Source organism: Balaenoptera acutorostrata, chromosome 11 (genome assembly GCF_949987535.1).
Source record: "Balaenoptera acutorostrata chromosome 11, mBalAcu1.1, whole genome shotgun sequence".
NCBI classification, from domain to species: Eukaryota; Metazoa; Chordata; class Mammalia; order Artiodactyla; family Balaenopteridae; genus Balaenoptera; species Balaenoptera acutorostrata.
Genome location: NC_080074.1, coordinates 10,243,039 through 10,256,709, shown reverse-complemented (window position 1 = coordinate 10,256,709; position 13,671 = coordinate 10,243,039). Strand labels below are relative to the sequence as shown.

The following is a 13,671-nucleotide window of genomic DNA, read 5'->3' as shown; positions in this document are numbered from 1 at the left end:
TTCTCAAGAGGACAGATGTTTTACCAAATGGCAAATGCACGTGCTTTTCCCTGGTTTGGGGAGGAGGTGGGCGCTGAGAAGGAGATGCCAGCTGGTTGGGCAGAGAGAACTGTAGCCACACCTGAGGGATTTAAATAGCCACCGCCTTCTCTGGGCACTGACTGGAGGGGAGGTATCTGGGCAGGGCCGGTGGGGGGAGCAGGGAACATAGCAGCCCATTCAGAACCTGTCACAGCCCTGGATGAGTGCCTGGCTTTTCCTCCCGGAAGAACTGTGACCACGCACCCCACTTCCCTGAGCCTCGATAGGCTTCTCCTGCAAAGTGAGGATTTAAAGCCTGCTTCTGAGGGTGACTGTTGAGGCTGAACGGAGAGAACCTGGCTAACGTGCCTGACTCATGCCTGGCACCCAGTAGATGCCCAATACTTGATGGCTATCCCGGCCAGGGCAGGAGTCCCCACTGCAGCATCCGTGACAAATGGCACCCACCCCCCTGCTCACCTGCCTCTCATGACAGGGAGCTCGTCACCTCCCATGACAACCCACAGTGTAATGTCATGATTTAATTGCATGAACCCTGAAGTCAGACTGTGTGGTGGAATCCAGGCTCCACTATTTAGTGTCTGTGTGACCTTAAGCAAATTACTTAAGCTCTCTGTGCCTCAGTTTCCCCAGGGTAGAATGGGGATAATAGTTTTGCTCTTAGTTTTGCTTAGATCAGTGCTTCTCAAACTTTCGTGTGCACACAAATCACTCAGGGATCTTGTTTAACCACAGATTCTGATTCAGTTGGTCTGGGGTGGGGCCCGAGATTCCGCATTCCCAGCAGGCAATACAGATGCTGCTGGTCCTTGGACCACATTTTGAGTCTCAAAAGACTGCCTTGCCCTGGGAGTCATGGTGAGGGGGCCATGGAAGGGTCACAAGTAGAGGAGTGACAGACTTCATCATGGAAAAGCCTCTCTGGCTGTCTGTGATGGGGAGGGGGGGCACAGAAAGGAAGCCAGTAATTTAGGGAGAGATGAAGGTCCTGAGTGGGAGAAGGGGCTACAGGGGTCAAAAGGGCGGCGGTGATAAGGGCCCTTAGCACATGCGATCCACTACTACAGATGCAGAGACCAAGGCCCAGAGAGGGTGTCTGACCTGCTCAGGTCACACAGCACTGACAGGACTCCTGCCCACAGTTGGTCCTTCACCCTTCACCTCTCCTAACTTGCTGGCCACCATTCCCCAGCCCTCTGGAGTCTCTTCTGGCCTGTGCTCCTGTTTAACATCTTGTCACACCAAGAAGAGGGAGACACTAGGGAGGACCCTGGATCTCCCTGAGAGACCTGACCTCTTCCATGATCACAGTGACCCCGTTTTGCAGATGAAAAAACTGAGGCCAAGAGAGGGGAAGTCTCTCAGCACCCAGGCTGGAACCAAGGTCAGCCTGACTCCCAACCAGAGAGTCTTTGGTTACCATTGTCCAAAAGGTCAGGTCAGGACAAGGCGGCTCTTCAAATTAACAGGTGAGAGGGTGGGAAACCCAGCTCCAGCTCTTCTCCCCACCCGAGGAGGGAGGAGTTCCAACCCCAGGCTGATGATGACAATAGCAGTGGGTCACCATTTATGGGGGGCTTCCAACCTGCTAAGCTCATGCCAAGCAGTGGCACGCAGGACCCCACTTCACCCCAGCACGGGCCTTCTTAGCCCTGTGTACAGATGAGGGAACCGAGGCAGAGAGAGGGGCCCAGTGGCTTGCCCACGGTCATGTGCGGTAGGACCCCGGGTTCCGAGCAGGGGAGGCAGAGTCCCGGACTCCCGGCGGACCCTTCTCCGGGCATCGCGGGGGCGGACGGGACGTGGCGGGCACCTCGCAGACACAGAGCGGCCAGGGCGGCGGGTGGCGGGCCCAGGCCGCGGGCGGCGGGCCCAGGCCGGAAGCCCCCCAGCCCGCGGGGCCGCCCCGCCCCGGGAGCCGCGGCGCTGGGCTGGGCCGGGAGGCGGGATCTCGGGATCTCGGGCGGCGGCGCTTCCTGGCTCCCTGGCGCGGCGGCAGGCTCGGCCACGTCACCGCCCCGCCAAGATCGCGCTGGCGGAGCGGCGACGCTCGGGCGGGAGCGCGGAGCTCGGGGGCGCGGGACCCAGAGGCCGGAGCCGGGGACGTGGCAGCCACCTCGCCCGCCAGAAAGTTTCCCAGGAGTTGGCTGAGAGCGGGCCGGACCATGAACGTGTTTCGTATCCTGGGCGACCTGAGCCACCTCCTGGCCATGATCTTGCTCCTGGGGAAGATCTGGCGCTCCAAGTGCTGCACGGGTGAGGGGCGCTCCGGGCGGGAGGTGGGGCCCTGGGGGCGGAGGGCCAGCCCCACGCCCCTGCTGCAGGGCTTACGGGGAGCCTCCTGAATGTCTGTTGAGGGTGGGGACTTCGGCTTGGGGGTGCTTGAAATTGTTTTTGCGCAGCTCAGCTTCCAAAGAAAACTTAAAATTGTACCATATCACAGAAAAAGGACCCGCGGAAGTTACGGAGGTGGGATGGGCTTGCGCTTCCATTGACCCCCCTCTCTCCCCTGCTTGGCGTTGCCACTGCTGGTTGGAAGAGGAGGGGGATAAGGAGGAGGTGACACCCCCTTTGCTGCCCAGCAGCAGCATCCCTTGGGGCCCATTGTTCTCTCTGCCCTCACTCAGGCCCAGGGTGGGGACGGGGGCGCCGGGGAGAAGGAGGTGCACACACAGGAAGCGGCTCCAGACCCTCAAGGTCTTCTCTTTTCCTGCCCCCACCACTCTCCCCTCCCCCTCCCACACTTCCCCCCTCCCCCCAAGCTGGGCCTTCTTTCCTCCCCATCCTGTGCCTCAGGCGGCTATGATGTGGCAGGAGGGGCACCAGCCAGGCCCAGGTGGGCATGGAGCTGCCCATGAGCAGAAGCCCAGGGTCCCCCTTTTGCCCAGCAGTCTGGCCGCCCTGCTTGGGGGTTGGAGAAGTTTCAGGGCTGGACTGGTGGTGGCCAAATAGACCCAGTGTATTAAGAGGCTGCCCGAGCTGCCTGCAGCCATCTTTGTCCACTGGTGTCCTGGAGGCGCCTGCCCTGTGCTTGGCACTGGGGTGAGGGGATACAGAGAGGTGCCCAGGCTCCTTGTGGGCGCCCCTGAAGGCTTCATGGAGGGAGCAGCTCTGTGCTGGGTCCTGGAAGACAAGCAGGGTGTCACCCAGGAAGGGTGTGTCGTGTCACAGAGGGCAGGGCATGTCCCGGGAATGGTGAGCAGCCCAATTTCGGGGTGGTCCGGGAGGGAGATGAGTCCAGGGGGGTGGGTGGTCATATGTGAAAGGGCCTTGTCTGTCAAGTAGGGAGTTGGGACTGGGAGCCAAGGAAAGTTCGGGAGCAGGGGAGGGGGCTCGGAAGGGGACTCTGGAAGCTGTGTGGAGAGGCTGAGAGAGGAAGCAGAGAGAGCATCGTGGAGGCTGCCAGCCCAGGGGGCTTGGTGGGGGTGAGAGGTGGGTGCTGGTGTGAGGGTCATTGCGGAGGGAGTGATTCCAGAACTGGAGGCCATTCGGGTTTGGGGTCTCCAGGGAAATGGGCACTCACGGGCCCTCAGGTTCCCACTTGGGGGAAGTGGGCCAGGAGCCCTGAGAGGGGCTCCAGTGAGAGAAAGAATCTAGGTTGGACCTGTCCCTGCCACGGAGGGCCCTGGACGGGGTGAGCAGCCGTGACCAGGAGGGGGCTCTGTTCCCCATCCCACTCTGCCAGGCATCGTACCAGGCACCTGGGATATAACCGGGCAACAGGCAGAGATCCTGGCCTGGTGGAGCTGACTCTATCAGTGGGAGACCGCCAACCAGCTACAGTGGTAGCAACCGAGTAAATGATACGGTTTGTCAGGGAAGCGAAGTGCTATGGGAAAAAGAAAGGGCAGGTGAGCAGTGGGGCCTGTGTGTGTGCAGAGATGAATCAGCACAGGCCTGGTTGAGAACGGAGGGGGTGAGGTTCCTGGATGCCAGCCCGTCAGCCCCGAGGAGCAGGGCCTGGTGTGACACCCCTGTGACCCAGCCCCAAAGGCAGGAGACTGGAGCTTCATTCTTGCTCTGCCACGGACTCACTGTGTAACCTTGGACCTCAGTTTTCCCATCTGTCAAATGGCAGGAGGTCTGTACCTGGCCAGTGGGTCCCCTGAGGGACTCTGGCCAGGTACTGGCTCCTGGTCTCCTCTGTGTCCTGGGGTCTCCATGCGCAGCTTGCTTTGGTGGAAATTATTCACTGCTTTCAAAACCGTGTGAAAAAAACATTGTGCTCAAGACCTCCAGGGCTCCCAAAGAGCTAAGGAAAATGTGAGTGAAACCCAGGGGCCTGGCAGGCTGGGGATGGAAAGAGGGGAGGAGTGGGGAAAGGCCGAGTGAGGGGGTAGCCAAGCATCCCCCACTAGAGCCGCCTCCTGGACCCTCCTGAATGGGACTGAGGACCTCCCTCACCAGACCTCAGTGAGGGCTCAGGGATCTGGCATAACGAAAGGCATAGCTCCGAGCTGGGTCAGTATTGCCTCCTGGACTCCGACCCCCTCCCCCAGGGGGCTCCTTCACCCACAGCCAGCCCCACTGCCAGACCCCCAGGGAGGCACTCGGGTTCTCATTGAATCCTATTTAGTCCTCACGTCAGTCCTGCCCCATTTTACAGATGAGGAGTATGAGGCTCAGGGTTGCCATGCTGGTAGGAAAGCTGGCAAGTGGACCCAGCCCTCTCCAGAATATTAGGGGCTTCAGCGGTGTTCATCTTCAGTCATTAGAATTGTCCCCTCTCCCCAAAATGTCCCTCACCAGAGGAATAATTAGAAAAGGCACATATCAGGCGTACAAAGGAATCAAACCCTGAATCCGGTAATGTCACTTCTTGGTGTCAAACTCCCCAGTAGATCCATCATAGTTAGAATAAAATCCAGGGGTGAGGGGACAAAGGTGAGAGAGGCTCAAGGATGGCTCTTGGTTTTCTACCTTGAGCACAAAGGGGATGATGGTGGCAGAAGAAGGACAGAAGACAGGAGAAGGAGGGGGTTCAAGGGGAGACGGTGGATTTAGTCAGGCAGGAATATATAGGTCAGAGATCCAAGGAGAGTCTGGAGCCAGAGGGTCCCTTGTGTGTGGGATGGGATGGCAAAGGGACAGAGGGAGAAGAGGTAGCCCTCTGAGGATTAGGTGTTGAGGAGGACAGGAGTGGCCAGAGGAGGTGAGAAGCCGGCAGTGTGGGCAGTCACAGAAACCTGGAGAAAGGTGTGGTCGGGATAGACGGAGTGCTCCGCTGGCTTTTGAGGAGTTGGGTGGGTGAGATAGAGTTGACGTTTGGATGCAGAAACGTGGGCATCAGGGACCATGGGAGTGGTTTGGTGAAGTATCCAGACTGCTGTGGGCTTAATGGGGCAAGAGAAATGGGAGGCAGGGCAGCTGCTTGCTTTTACCCAGGAACCACCTCCACGATGTATCAAAAGTGGGCAAAAGTTGACTAAGGAGCATGATGGCTAAATGTAGCCTCGATTCCTGGATTAGATCCTGGAACAGAAAAAGGGCATCAGTGGGAAAACGTGAAACCTGAATAAAGTCTGGAGTTCAGTCAATAGTGCTATACCAATGTCAGTTTCTTAGTTTTGGCAAATGTTCTGTGATTATGCATGGTGTTACCATTAGGGGAAGCTGGGTGAAGGGTAGGACTCTCTGTACTGTCTTTACAACTCTTCTGTAAATCTAAAATTGTTTCAAAATAAAAAGTTTAAAGAGACCAAAGCAGATGAGGAAATAGCATGGAAAGTACGAACCCAGTTTTGTCAAGTTGATGCGTCCATATGTGTCATATGTGTGCACATATGTGTCGTGTGTATGTGTGCAAAGATCTGGAAGACCAACAAAGATCTGGAAGATCGCACACTCAGACTTTGGGATTCAGGTGATTGTTACTTTTTTTTTTTTTTTTAAAGTATTTGTTTATTTATTTACTTATGGCTGTGTTGGGTCTTCGTTTCTGTGCGAGGGCTTTCTCTAGTTGTGGCAAGCGGGGACCACTCTTCATCGCGGTGCGCGGGCCTCTCACTATTGCGGCCTCTCTTGTTGCGGAGCACAGGCTCCAGACGCGCAGGCTCAGTAATTGTGGCTCACGGGCCCAGCCGCTCCGCGGCACGTGGGATCTTCCCAGACCAGGGCTCGAACCTGTGTCCCCTGCATTGGCAGGCAGACTCTCAACCACTGCGCCACCAGGGAAGCCCGATTGTTACTTTTTAATTTACATCTCTATGTATTATCTGGTTTTTGTTTTACAATGAGTAAAAATAGTCATAACTTTTATAACTAGAAAAAAAGCTTTTTAATCTTTAAAATTTGGAAAAATAAAATAGAATGCTCCCCTGGCCCTGTGCCTTCCTCCACCTGCTGCGGTCTCCCTGGTGAATCAGCACCTTGTAGAGTCAGTGAGTTGTTCTCTGGGGATTGTCAGTGGAACCCTGGGGGTAGAGCAAAGAGGAACCTTGACACTACCCCCTGCAAGCCTGACTCCCCCCATCCCCACGCCCTCCCCAGAGCAGGAACCAAGGCAGGCACACACAGGGGCCCTGGGAACTCGGTGTTCATGTCTTGATTTGGAGACTGGGTGACAGATTACAGCCTAATGAGAGGAATAGACTCAAGTGACCCAATGGGAAGGAGTGTTTCCTGGCCCTCTGAGGGTGACAGTGTCCTGGACAGGGTGTCATTATGAAGTGGACACTCTGGAGGCCTTTCCAACTCAGGCTCTGGGCTTCTCGAGTGTGTGTGAGCCTGGCCGTCTGTGTTCTTATTGTCTCCTGTCCCCATCCGGCTACAGGCATCTCTGGGAAGAGCCAGATCCTTTTCGCTCTCGTCTTCACCACCAGGTACCTGGACCTGTTCACCAACTTCATCTCCATCTACAACACAGTAATGAAGGTAAGGGGGATGGGCAGCCATGGTGGGGGGCTGCCAAGCACCCCCCCGACGGTGAGACAGTATACTTGGGGACTTAGGCTGTGGAGCCAGGCAGGCCTGGATTTGAATCCTGGCTTTGCTGTTAGCAGCTGTGGGACCTGGGCTTGGGCAAGTCTTCTGACCTCTGTGCCCCTTGGTTTCCTCCTCTACAAAATGAAGAATAGGTGTACTTACCTCAGAGGATTTTGTTGTGAAAGTTAAACGAGGTAATAAATGTAAATGCACAATAGCTGTCATATCTTAAAAACTCAGTAAAGGTTAGCTATTACAATGGTTAAAAAATAAGCAAAAAATCAAACACGGTACCCTGAGCTTTCAGAGAACTTATTCGTCCATTTATCTGACAATTATTTATTGAGCACCTACTGTGAGCTAGGTACCTGAAGGAGATATATGAGGCGCCTATACTCACGGAACCTACATTCTAACCGGGGAGACAGATAATAAAACAAGTAAGAAAAACTGGTTAGGGATAAGGCTATGCAAATAAGTAAAATAGGACGATGTTTCCTTCAATTATAACGAAAGAAGTTTTAAAAACAGGGTTACGTGATAGAGAACGACTAGGGAGCTATTTAGGGACTGTCATCAGGAAGGGCCTCTCCAAAGAGGTGACGTGTAAGCTGAGATCTGAGTGACACAAGGAATGAAGCTCAGAGGAAGAGCATTCTAAGCAGATGGAATAGCTGATGCAAAGACCCCCAAGACAGGAACAAGCTTGGTGTATTCAAAGGACAGACAGGAGGCAGGCATGGTGGGAGCTCAGCAGGCGAGGGCTACCTGCTGGTGGTAGGGGTGCCGATAGAGGGCTGGGTGAGGGCAGATGATCCAGGTGAACAGTTTGTATTCGGTTTTGCCATGGGAAGCTGTTGCTTTGAAGCTTGGTCCTGTTTTATAGACGGAGAAACTGAGCATCTCTCAGCCCTGGGCCATAGCTGTGAGGTTTGGTTGGGATGAGACATTTTCTGAGATTTTTAACCAACCATCCAACACAGTTTAGTGGAAGGAGCCCAGGTTTCAGAGTCAGTAAAGTGGGATGTAATGGTTTGGATGCTGGTAACAGAGACTTGAGTTATTTTAATAAGGTAAGTATTTATTTTTATCTCATTCATAACACAAAATCTGGAAGTGCGTAGTCTAGGATGCTGGGATGGCATCTCCTTTTAACTTTCTGCTCTGCCAGCTTTAGTGTAACCAGCACTTGGGTTTGTTACCTGTGCAGTTGCTCAGATGGGCCCTATGCTTGGTTTAATGCTTTGCTGTTGCCATTTTGAAATACTTATTTTTTAACAAGAAGCCCTGCAAATGATATAGCTAGTCCTGAATGTGATATCTAGCCTCAGGTTTGCCTCAGGGTCACAAAATAGGTGCTAGAGCTCCTACCATCACATCACATTCAGGACGGGAAGGAGGAGGAAGGGGAGAAAGAGCAATAGGTTGCCTGTCAGCTGGGTAAGCCCTTTTTAAAGAGCTTTCCAGTGACTTCCATCTACATGTCACTGACCATCCTTATCTGCAAAGCAGGCTGGGAAATTAGTTTTTAGTTGGGCACATTGTCTAATAGGAGTCCTGTTTTTAAGGAAAAAAAGCTACATGGAAGGAATCCTACCTATCTTGCAGGGCTATTGTGAAGATGACACAAGATAATCTGTGTAATGTACCTAGCACCCAGAAGATATTTAACCGAAAGTGAGTTCTCTTTCTCCATATCAGGGATGTCCCTTTGGGATTCTGGGCATATTGTTCCTGGGATTGGTGGAATGGAGGATGCTGTTACTTGTGCAGTGTTGAACTCAGTGTGAACTTAAGTCTGAGGTCCTGAAATCGCTGTCTCCTTAAATCCAACACAGAAGTAGCAAACACCACCTGCTTAGTTTATTTCTCTGCCCAAGGGTCTGACTTGGGCAGTCCTGGCAGGGACTGTAAACCCAGCCCTTGCCATGGCTGAATGAGGTCTCGGATCCTCAAAGAGGCCAGTTTCCAAATTTGTGAAATGAAGAAGTGATCTCCATTTCATTGATTCATTCACTCATTCCAGCATTTGTTTTGTGCTGGGCCCTGAGTTAGATTCAGAGGTGGACAGGGCTTGGACCCGCTTATGGACTCTCCTCTCCCAGGGGAGACAGACTGGTGCACAGACATTTACAGAACATGTGCTCACAAGCAGCAATGAGTATTTTTACATGGGGGTATGGTGACACAGAGCATGTGTGTCTCGTTCTGGTGAGAAGAGACTTTGAGGAAATAACCTGAGTTTTGAAGTGCAAACATTAGTTTTCTAGGCTAGTGTCCTGGACCAGCAGAGCAGTATCACATACGAACCTGCTAGAAACGCAAAATTCTCAGGCTCGCTCAAACCTACTAAATCAGAAACTCTGGGGGCAGGGGAAGGGGCAGCCATCTATATGATTTTGATGCACATTCAAGTTTGAGAGCCTCTGGCCTGCATTAGAGGCCAGATCATAAAACTATTATATGCTGGAGGACAGCCACTGTAGTTAGAAAAAGAGCACTTTTCTGAAGGATTGATGGTCAACTGACTCAAGTCTTTGTGGAAGAATGCTCTCAAGTCACTGATGCAGATCCAGGAAGTTGAGGCTTTAAAAGAGCCCTGGGGGCTTCCCTGGTGGCGCAGTGGTTAAGAATCCGCCTGCCAATGCTAGGGGACACGGGTTTGAGCCCTGGTCCGGGAAGATCCCACATGCCGCGGAGCAACTAAGCCTGTGCACCACAACTACTGAGCCTGCGCTCTAGAGCCCTCGAACCACAACTCCTGAAGCCTGCACACCTAGAGCCTGTGCTCCGCAACAAGAGAAGCCACCGCAACGAGAGGTAGCCCCCACTTGCCACAACTAGAGAAAGCCCGTGCGCAGCAACGAAGACCCAACGCAGCCAAAAATAAATAAAATAAATTAAAAAAATAATAAAAGAGCCATGGAATGCCACTAAGTCCCCCGACAAAGACCAATTCTGGGTTTTTTTGCCTAACATTCCACAGTGAGAGGACGCCTGGGCACCTTTGAGTCTTCATGGTAGCACTATCAGTCCCAGTTAGAAGCATGGAGTTACTTAACAAAAAGGTCATTAGCTTCAGATTCTAGGTTCATTGGCCCAAGAGAAACATGCAAGCACACTTCACCTTTTCCACCTTAAGGCAGAACACTAGCCCTTGGGTTTGGTAGGTCCCAACTCAGGGTGGCTTTGAAGCCCAGCAAATAGGTTGGGAAATGACTTTATCGACTCCCATGTGTCTCTCTCTCTTTTTAGGTGGTTTTTCTCCTCTGTGCCTACGTCACAGTGTACATGATCTATGGGAAATTCCGGAAAACATTTGACAGTGAGAATGACACATTCCGCCTGGAGTTTCTTCTGGTCCCAGTCATTGGCCTCTCCTTCCTTGAAAACTACAGTTTCACTCCTCTGGAGGTAAGGGGAGGGACCCAGAGTACTAATTCCCAAAGGTAAACACACTCCCCAGAGTCCTTACCTCTGGACCCTTAGTAACGTCTGGGCTACCTTTCTGCCACAACCATGGCCATTACTCTTGTATTGTTATAAGTTTAGAAATTGCCAATAAGCTATTGACAGTGCTCCTCTTGAAAATGGGCACATCTAAATAGTTGTGTTCATAAACAAAGCAGGCATCACAGCACCACTTAAGACTAAGACCCTCTGTCCAACTGGTGATTGGTGGATATTAGAGCACAGTCCAGACCAAGATTTCAGCTCAGGTCTGGCCTCTGACTCAAGAATCTTTGGGGCAACAAGCATCTGAGGAGATTCTGATGCTGGTGTTCATCGATTCCATTTTGAGAAACCACAGCCTCAATTAAAGCAAGTTTGTATGACAGAATTCTGCAACAATTAAAAATTGTTCTATAGCAACGTTCATGCTTGTGAAAAAAGCAGTACGCTTGAATCTCTTAAAAATATTTTTTATGTACAAAGAAAGGGGTGGAATGATACACTGATGAACATATTTAAAAATTTCAAGAACATGATTCTGGGAGTTCCCTGGTGGACTAATGGTTAGGATTTGGGCTTTCACTGCCGTGGCCCGGGTTCAATCCCTGGTTGGGGAACTGAGGTTCTGCAAGCCACGCGGAGCGGCAAATAAGACCTGAATAAATGGTGAACTAGTTCATCTTATTAAAAATTCTCTTTTGCTTCACTGTATTCTCTCCAATAAACATTATTTTAGTAACTAAATTCTAAAGATGGCCCCTTCTTGATCAGCCTCCTCTGGCTACTTATCTCTTTGGCTCAGATCCTCTGGACTTTCTCTATCTACCTGGAATCAGTGGCCATCCTGCCCCAGCTCTTCATGATCAGCAAGACTGGAGAGGCTGAGACCATTACTACTCATTACCTGTTCTTTCTTGGGCTATACCGGGCCCTCTACTTGGCTAACTGGATCAGGCGGTACCAGACTGAGAATTTCTATGACCAAATTGCGGTGGTGTCTGGGGTAGTACAAACCATCTTCTACTGTGACTTCTTCTACTTGTATGTGACCAAAGGTAGGTGCTGCGAGAACAGTGTTGCTGGCACTGCCTCAGTTACCAATCGAGTCAATGTTTGAGGGGCTATGGAAGTGAACAGAGGCAAGTCTGTGTGCCCCTCATGGTGCTTACATTCTAACATGGGGAGACAAATGTTTTCAGGAAACTCTGTAAGTGCCATGAAAAAATAATACAGACCAGTAGGATATTTTAGGTACTAAGCAGTGTACAGGGAAGACAGCTATGAGATAACATTTGACAAAATACTTGGGTTAGGAAAATATAGGACAAATACATTCCAGAGAGAACAGCTTAAGTGTAAGCCCCAAGGCAGGAACCAGCTTGGTATGATAAAGGACAAAAAGGCTAGTACAGTCAACTGTAAACCTAGATATGGCAGGTCAACCAAGATTAATCACCTAGGGCCTCAGTTAAGTCAGGGTAAGGCATTCACACTGCATTCTAACCACAAACGGCAGCAATTGGGGTCATCTGAAAACCAATCCACCAGCTGCTGTGTAGGATAAAAAGCAGCCAAAGCAGGGAGGTTATGGAGCAGTTGGAATTGTCCAGGAGGTGGTCATCAGTGGAAAGAGATGGGGACATTTCTCGAGAGTGGAGTTGATAGGAACTGTCAATGCACTGGGTGTGAGATGTGAAATAAATTGAGGACAACTGCTAGATTCATGGCCTGCCAAAAGAGGGGGTGGTGGCATCAGGGTCCAACATGGGGTCAGTGAACCTGTAGTTAACCTGCAGTGATGTTTCCCCTTGGCTCTAACATCTGAATACATACTGTGAAATAGGCATTAGATACTAAGATTAGGCACAAGGTTAAAAAGGAGTCCTTTCATGGTAGATTCTAATTTCATTTTCTTCTAGTCCTTAAAGGAAAGAAGTTAAGTCTTCCAATGCCAATTTGAAGGTCCTCAGAGATGTTCTACACCTTAACATGGACATGAAGCAAACTATTTGAAGTGTTCTCCTGGGTGACTTTTACATGACTGAGACCAAATGTTAAAACTGAATTCAGAAAAATGCTTAGTGTGGAATTCAGCAAAGCGCTGATCATTCTATCTAGAAGACCTTCTCATCAGTATCTCCCTTAAATTATAGAGGTAATTAAAACTTGGGCCAATTACATAAGTATGGTACCCTCACAGTGTCAACTGGACCATCATAAAAACCTTAGGTGTTTAACCCATGAATGGATCAAGTCAACTATTGCTCTCTAAGGCCCTAGTGTGAGACTCATGCTAAGGAACAGCCAATCCCAATCTGGAAATATACCCTGCTGTGTATAAGGCAAAAGCCCCAAATGCAGATCACAGACAGTCCCAAGTGTTAGGAGTGTACTGTTGTGATTAATTTTCACTTTCCAGGTTGGAGACCATCAAGTTTAGGGAGTCAAGATACAAAGGTGATATGACAGGTGGGAAATGTTATGAGCAAACAAATACCCCAGGCTTTACCTACTAGGTACTGTCTTGTTGCTTCGTGACTCAAATTTTCGCACTAAGAACAATTAATCCCACCCCTCCTTTCACATTTTTAGGCGCTAACTAAGGTGTTAGTCAACCAACATGGTCTTGAAGCAAATAAACTCTTAAGAGACTGTCACTGGCCTGTAGTCAGAATTTTTTAAGCAATAAAAATCTCACACCTTATTGTCAAGTGTTTTATTTATACCTACAAAAGAAACAAGATGGTATCAAAAGGACAATTTACAAACTAAGAATAGTAACATAAGCTCTTAAGCTCTTAGCATCCTGTGCCTGAACATCATACATCTACAAATCTTTCAAGTCTTAACGCAACAGGAATGTGTTCAGAAACCAGCAAGGACATAAATAGAGAGAGCACTGATCCCAAGCAAAAGCCACCAACCTTTTAGATGAGAGAAGTCCACACAATGAATTGTTAGGGAGGGACTGGGGAGAAGCAGCCCCACAGCTTAATATAGAAATCCTTTCCCTAAATGAGTTTCAATCATGACTACAATAATTAGCATCAAATGAGGATTCTTCTGCTCACGTTCTGAAGCAAAGGCAGAACCTGAATTATAAGTGGCAGACATAGAGGCAGAAGACTTAACTCTGGAGCTATACAGGAAAAACTACTAGATTTCAGCTGTGCTCAGGTCACAACAGCTTTTGAGTTTTGGGATATGCTGTTATTTTGACTTTATGATTACAACATCCCTGGTGGAAAAAGG

General features: G+C 50.4%; 1 protein-coding gene across 1 annotated transcript; it reads left to right on the top strand.

Moving 5' to 3' along the window:
* Nucleotides 1-1,998: 1,998 nt before the first annotated feature.
* Nucleotides 1,999-13,076, top strand: KDELR3 (KDEL endoplasmic reticulum protein retention receptor 3). Its single transcript, XM_007189056.2, has 5 exons — nt 1,999-2,298; nt 6,815-6,915; nt 10,222-10,380; nt 11,222-11,474; nt 12,339-13,076. The coding sequence occupies exons 1-5, from the start codon at nt 2,208-2,210 to the stop codon at nt 12,377-12,379; spliced, it is 645 nt and encodes a 214-aa protein (XP_007189118.1). The 5' UTR covers nt 1,999-2,207; the 3' UTR covers nt 12,380-13,076.
* Nucleotides 13,077-13,671: the final 595 nt, after the last annotated feature.

Coding starts and splice junctions, on each gene's coding strand:
- KDELR3 (XM_007189056.2), top strand. CDS start 2,208: ATGAACGTGTTTCGTATCCTGGGCGACCTGAGCCACCTCCTGGCCATG. Junction 6,916..10,221: donor TCTACAACACAGTAATGAAG/GTAAGGGGGATG, acceptor CTCTCTTTTTAG/GTGGTTTTTCTCCTCTGTGC. Junction 10,381..11,221: donor ACAGTTTCACTCCTCTGGAG/GTAAGGGGAGGG, acceptor TCTTTGGCTCAG/ATCCTCTGGACTTTCTCTAT.